Source organism: Piliocolobus tephrosceles, chromosome 4, assembly GCF_002776525.5.
Source record: "Piliocolobus tephrosceles isolate RC106 chromosome 4, ASM277652v3, whole genome shotgun sequence".
NCBI lineage: Eukaryota > Metazoa > Chordata > Mammalia > Primates > Cercopithecidae > Piliocolobus > Piliocolobus tephrosceles.
The window spans coordinates 135660277-135667620 of NC_045437.1; the positions used below are offsets into that span (position 1 = coordinate 135660277).

General features: G+C 42.4%; 1 protein-coding gene across 1 annotated transcript; it reads right to left on the reverse strand.

Annotated features, from left to right (window-relative positions):
• Window positions 1–1590: 1590 nt before the first annotated feature.
• On the reverse strand, window positions 1591–5473 carry KIF4B (kinesin family member 4B). Its single transcript, XM_023227062.2, has one exon. It carries the CDS (start codon window positions 5318–5320, stop codon window positions 1616–1618), a length of 3705 nt encoding a protein of 1234 aa, XP_023082830.2. The 5' UTR covers window positions 5321–5473; the 3' UTR covers window positions 1591–1615.
• Between the last annotated feature and the right edge of the window lie 1871 nt (window positions 5474–7344).

The window sequence follows — 7344 nt, forward strand, 5'->3', positions numbered from 1 at the left end:
TTTCCTGATTTTTTAATGATTGCCATTCTAACTGGTGTCATTACTTTCAATGGCAAAAACCACAATCACTTTTGTACCAACCTTAATAATAAAGAAACAAAGGACAGAGTATAGAGAAATGATGCCAACCTGCTGTTTTATAATGTGCTGCCTCATACTTTCTCCCATTTGCTCTGCCCAATAACCCACCCCAAAGAATCTACTTTGTTAACTTCAGTTATCAGATGAAATTGAAACAACTTGCCCAAGTTGATACAGTTATTAACATGAAACTTAGGAATTATTTTTATTTATGAATGAATTATCCTTACCTTTCTAATACCTGGTTTACCAAAATCCAGATTGCCAATCTCCCTCTATCAGTAATCTGCCACAGCATAACAAATTACTCTAAGACGTAGTAACTCAGCCTTTAACATTGCTCAGGAGTCTATGGGTCAGCTGGTGATTGTGCTGATCTGGACCTGACTCAGCCGATCTTCACTGGGCTTGCTCATGGGTTTGCAGTTACCTGATTGGTCTAGGGTGACCTCACTAACATGTTGGTCAATTGGCTGACTGGTCACTGGGGCAAAGGAAGTAATTGGGTCACATCTCTTTAATCATGCAGCAGGCTAGCTGAGGCTTTTCATACGACAACAGCAAGGTTCCAAGAGAAGAAGTGGAAGCATGCAATGCTTAAAGACCTAGGCTTAGAAGGCCAGATGGGGTGGCTCACGCCTGTAATCCCAGCACTTTGGGAGTCTGAGGCTGGTAGACTGCTTGAGCTCAGCCTGGGCAACATGGCAAAACCCCATCTCTACAGCAAGTATAAAAATTAGCTGGGCATGGTGGTACACTCCTGTAGTCTCAGCTACTCCGGAAGCTGAGGTGGGAGGGGGGCGACAGAGCCAGACCTTGTCTCAAAAAAAAAAAAAGACTTCGGTTTAGAACAGACACCTATCTCTTTTGCATTCTATTGGTCAAAGAAAGTGACAAGGCCATCAGAATCCAAAGAAAGTGGCAAGGCCATCAGAATCAGGTATCTTTGCAATCTACCAAAATCCTGTTTCACAAATAGCAAGAGGTAAGTTGTTCCTAAAGTACTAATGATTAGTAACTATATCTAGAGTCCTGCTGTTCCTTCTGGTCACTGCTAGGTACCCACAGACACCTCTGGTTATAAGGAAGCACAAAAAAAAAAAAAAAGATTATTATATCTGTTCATCAATTTGCCTGCTCCTTCTACATCCCCTTAGAGATTCTTCTGCAGAGCATCTGGCTTGACCCCTCCACCCGGGCCATAGCCAAACCAGATGAATGCACAAGGTGGACATTGGACCCAATTGGGCCAAAGAAACTCTGTTTCCCAGGGCTGCCATAACAAATGACATGTCTGGGAGGCTTGAAACAACAGAAATTTATTCTCTTACTGTTCCAGAGGATGAAAATACGAAATCAACGTGTTGGCAGGGTTGGTTTCTATGGCAAGCCCAAAGGAAAATTTGTTCCACTCTTCTCTCCTAGCTTCTGGTAGTTCCTGGTATTCCTTGGCATCCTTTGACTTGTGGCAGGGTAACTCCAATCTTTTCCTCTATCTTTACACAGACTGGAGGTAGAGATGATGACTCCAACTTCAGTGGGCTTCTTCTTTGATAGGGGAGCAGCCAGAGAAGAAGCTGGTGTTGCTGGCCAGAGCTCGTTTCTTTTTCTTCCCTGGAGCCTTATTTTGTTGGTATTCTGTTGCTCCATGTTTCAATTCTGGGAGGTCAAAAGAGGAGGGAGCTGGAGCAGTCTTCTTTGACAGCACCTCCTCCATGTCACACATCTCTTTCAGGATCTTGCTATTGGGGGTGGCACAGACAGGGTTAAAGAAGCTCAATCCTGGGGTCACCTCGGTAGGATCCTCCAGTTTGAAGGAGCCTTCAGAATCCTGGGTCCATTCAACATTGCCCAAGCCATCCTTGCCTTGCTGGCGGTTCCGACACTTTGTGGGGTCACAGCTACAGTCCACACCACAGTCTGACTTTTGCTTCCTGCACCCACACTGCTTGTTCCCACACCAGCCCTTGCAGGAACACCCCTGGATGTTCTTCCTGGACACCTTAACTAATTTTGTTGGCTTCCATTCCTCATCATCCCCCTCATCACTGTCACCATCACCATCACCATCCTCATGATCATCCACAGAATGCTCTGAACAATATTTTAGATCCTCGATGTCCATGCTTTGTTCCAGGAACTTTTCTTTAACACGAGAAGGTTTTGGCTTAGGTGGGATATATTCAAAAGAAGAGTCTGGAGATAGAAGGGTATCATTAGGAGGATGTTTCTGTCTGCTGGTTACCTGAAGGAGGGTCAGTTTCTGCTTCATGATTTCATTCTCTTGGAGAAGTTGCTGATTTTGCTCACACACTTCTCGCATCTTCTCAAGTTCTTCATCCTGACACTGCAGTGTGCTCAGTAGCTGCTGTTCCTTTTCACTGAATGACTCCTTTAACTGCTTCTCTGCTATTTGGCTTTGCTGCAGCTGGCTGAGAAGGTATAGCACCTTCTCTTGGTGCTGTTGCTCCATTCTGATCAGCTCAGCTTGTAACTCTGTCTCTATCTCAGAAAAATGATTTTGTTCCTCAAACAGCATCTTCTGCAGGTCAGCACAGCTGGCCTTGCTCTGTCTCAGGCTGTTTTCAAGTTTGATGACATGTATTTTAGAGGAGATCAGCTCTCCAATCAAATATTTCAGGGCACACTTGGCTTCCAGAATGGTGGCAATATTCTCCCAGCATTGTTTTGGCCTGTCTTCACTTTCTGCATCCAGCAGCTTCTGCTGTAGGTCAGCAATCTGAGCACTCTTGAGTTCCATTTCAGTCTCTAGGCTTTCAATCTGCTTTGTAATACAATTTTCTGACTCCAAAACTTGACCATTCACCTCAGTAAGTGAGAATGTACGCTTCCGGAGTTTATGAGGTGGATTCTCCTGAGATTCCTTTTGCTCTTTGAGTTGAACCACATCCTGAGCCAGGATCTTTCTATCTTCAAGGAGGTTATTCAGATGGTGTTTGGCTTCCTCAGTACTAACCATAACCTCAATTTCGTTTCCAAGCCAATTCCTCACTCGAGCTGCAGTGCCTTCCATTCCATGGCTCTGAGTCTCTTTCCGCTTATCTGTGACCTCTCGTTGTTTCTGGAGAGCATCCTTGAGACGCTTGTTGGCAGCTGCTGCCTCCTCTGTTTTACGTCTGAGCACACTGGATTGTTTCTGGAAGTTTCTTTCAAGTTTGAGCAGCTCATATTGCCTCTTACGGTCTCGTTCTTTTAACTGTATTACTTCTTTGTCTTTTTTCTGCTTCCACTGTCTAAACTTCTCAGCATCCTCTTTCATTTGACGCATTAACTGTACCCGCTGGTTTTTCATCATCCATATCTCCTGGTTCAGCTTGGAGACAGTACGTTCTGTGGATTCCTTTAGTTTCAGAAGTTTGGACTGCTCATTCAGCTTCTTCTTCAGATCAGCTATTTGACCCTCCAGCTCCTGGAGACGTTTGTGGCAGCGCTCACTCAACTTGGCTTGGTTGACATCCTTCTTTGCTGTCTGAAGTTCGAGAACCAATTCTTCCTTTTCCTTTTGCAGATTGATGACTTCTAATTCTAGATTTTTTATGTTATCCTGGTATTGAAACTGAATGGGCTGTAGTTGGCTGTTGTTCCGAGTCATCTTCCTAACTAGGGCCTCTTTCAGTGCTAGGGCGTTATTCAACTCAGCCACCTCCTTAGACAACTGAGCTTGATGGAGAGCATGCTGAGTGGTAAAAGCGTCAGAAGACTTGCTCATCTCTGGACTGGTTTCCACTTGAGCTTTGTGTTCCACCGCAGTATCTATGGTTGCAGCCATGCAAGCAACCGTTTCGTCTGATAACTGGGTAATCAGTTGCTGCAGGTTACAAATTATCTCTACATTTTCTTTCAATTCCTGATCTTCCAAAGTCTCCACTAGCTTTTGAAGATCCAGTTTGCAGGCCGCATGCTGCCTGAGCTCTTCTAGCTTGGCATTCAGTTTTTCATTCACTTGCTCTGTCAAAATGATCCTCTCCAACATCTGGGCTGTCTGACCAGCTGCCTCGCTCAGACCACGACTTAATTTTTCATTTTCCTCTACCAGGGACTGATTCTTCTCCATCAGGGATTGTAGATTCTCTGATGGTTCTGCATTTATAGATCCAGGCAGGGTACCTCCATGGGCTTGTAGCAACAAGACTTGTAGCTGTTGTACCTGTTGCTTTAGATGATTAAGTTCAGCTGCGTGGGGATCAATATTAACAATAGGTTTGTTCTTGATTTTTCTTGCTCTGTCAGCATAACAAAGGGTACTTAATGTTTCCACTAGATTGGAGTCAGCAGGACTCACACAGGCTATCATAAGAGTGTGGCTATTACCTCCTAGAGAATCTTGAAGCAGTCGAGTTAACTTGGAATCTCTATAGGGCACAAAACCACCCTTTTTGTCATCTCCAAGAGCACTGATTACATTTCCCAAGCATAGGAGGCCTCGGTTAATATTAATACCCTCTTTTAGACGATCCCCTTCAGCCTTGGTTTTCTTCTGTCTTTCTGATCCAGCGAGGTCTACGAGATGCAGCTTGGAGCGAATGCTGCTATTCTTGTCACTTTTCTTTCTTTGTTCTAAGGAGATAGTAAAGATGGCATGAGATCGGGACGACTGGGAGTTCATAGCTGTGGAGGCCACAGTCCTAGAGTTGTTGCCCTGCTCCAAACAGGAAACAGTATCCAAGGCAACTAAAACAGTCTTCTCAGTGAGTCCCACAATCTTTATACCTTCCTTAGGATCCTCCCGTATATTTATTTGAGCTTTCTCACGAGATGGGCATAGAAGATCCAAAATTTCTTCATTGTAAATCTCTAAGTAAGACACTTTCAGAGTAAACTCAAAGTCACTCTTTTTATCAATTTCTTTGAAGAGCAGTTGTATTACCCTAGGAATAATACCAACTGTTGGTTCATTCTCCTGCTCTGTGGTGTATGCACCTCCCATTGAATACGTTTTTCCAGAGCCAGTCTGCCCATAGGCCAGGACCGTTGCATTATATCCTTTAAATACACCTTTTATGAGCGGCGCTACTGCTGTATTGAAGACTTCTTCCTGTTCAGTAGAGGGGTCAAACACAAAATCGTAGGTGAAGGATTTATCAGTACCAACCACCACCTGAGGCTCCCCGGGCACGAAGGAAAGGCACATCTGGCAGCCCTCGCTAATCTCTTTGGGGACCAGAGGGCGACAACGCAGTGCCACTCTTACAGGAATTCCCTTCACCTCTTCCTTCATGATCCTATCTCAGCACCGTCTCAAACTAAATGTCCCTTCCCCGTTCACCCGGGGTCTCCGGCCGCCCTGTCTCCGCCGGAGCTTTAACCGCCAAGTTTCAAATCCCTCCCAGAGACGCCAACCAATTGCAGTGCAGAAGGCCAAGGGCGGAGCGCGCACATCTGCGCGCGCAGGCCGGCACGGTGGGAAGGGGAGGGTAAGTCCAGAAATTTTGTTTTAACCAACAACAGAAAAATGTGCTGGAACTAATAAGTCAGTATAGTATAAACTTGCAGTATACAAGATTAGTATACAAAAGTAAATTGGTTTCCTATGTACCAATAGTGAATAAGTGATATTTAAAATTGAAAGGACAATACCACTTACATTAGCCCTTAACAAATGAAATAGGTATAAACCTAACAAAATATGTATAAGATCTACATGATGAAAACTACAAAACTCTGATGAACAAGATCAAAGGGGAACTAAGTAAATGGAGAGATATTTTATGTTCAGGGATAAGAAGACTGAATATCGTAAAGATGTCAGTTCTTCCCAAACTCATCTATCCATTCAATGCAATTCAAATCAAAATTCCAACAAGTTATTTTGTATTGACAAACTGACTCTAAAGTTTATATAGAGAGGCAAAAAAATAATAATAATACAATGGCAAACATAATATTGAAGGAGAAGAACAAAGTCATAAGACTGACACTACCCAACTTCAAGACTTACTATAAGACCACAGTAATCAAGACAATGTGGTATTGGCAAAAGAACAGACAAATAGACCAATGTATTAGAATAGAGAGACCATATAGATACAGTGAATAGACCGACATAATATAGTTAATTGATCTTTGACAAAGAAGCAAAGGCAATACAATGAAGCAAATACAGTTTTTTCAACAAATGGAACAAATAGTGCTGGAACAACTGGACTTCTGCATGCAAAAAAAAAAAAAAAAAAAAGGGAAGAATTTAGACTCAGACCTTACAGCCTTCACAAAAATTCACTCAAAATGGATCATAGTCCTAACTATAAAATGCAAAACTATTAAACTCCTAGAAAATAACATAGGAGAAAACCTAGATGAACTTAGGTACGAGATGACGTTTTCGATACAACACCAAGGACACAATCCATGAAAGAAATCATTAATAAGTTTCACTAAAATTGAAAACTTCTGCTCTTCAAACAAAAATGTCAAGAGAATAAGAAGACAAGCCATAGACTGAGAGAAAATATTTGCAAAAGACACATCTGATAAAGGAATGTTATCCAAAATATACAAATAACTCTTAAAATGCAACAATAAGTAAATGAACTACCTGATTTTAAAATGGGCCAAAGGCTTTAATAGACACCTCACAAAAGAAAATATAAACATGGCCAATAAGCACATGAAAAAATGCTCCACATCATATTTGGTCAGGAAAAAGTAAATTAAAACAATAAGATACTACTACACACCTACTAGAATGGCCAGAATCTGGAACACTGATAACACCAAATGCTGGCAAGGATGTGGAGCAGCAGTAATCTCATTTATTGCTGATGGGAATGCAAAATGGTATAGCCACTTAGGAAGGCAGTTTGGTGGTTTCTTACACAACACAACATATTCTTACCACCTGATCCAGCTATCACACTCCTTAGTATTTATCCAAGGGAGTTAAGACCCCACAAAAACCTGCATGTGGATGTTTACAGCAGCTTTATTCGTAATTGCCAAAACTTGGAAGCAAGGAAGATGTCCTTCAGTAGGTAAATAGATAAACTTCAGTACATCCAGACAATGGAATATTACTCAGCACTAAAAAGAAATGAACCACTCAAGCCATAAAAAGACAAAGAGGAAACCTCAATGTCTATTACTCAGTGAAAGAAGCCAAACTGAGAAGGCTACACACTGTGTGATTCCAGCTACACGACATTCTGGAAAAGGCAAGACTCTGGAGGAAGTAAAAAGATTAGTGGTTGCTAAGGATTACAGGGGTGAACAGGCAGAGCACACAGGATTTTTAGGGTAGTGAAA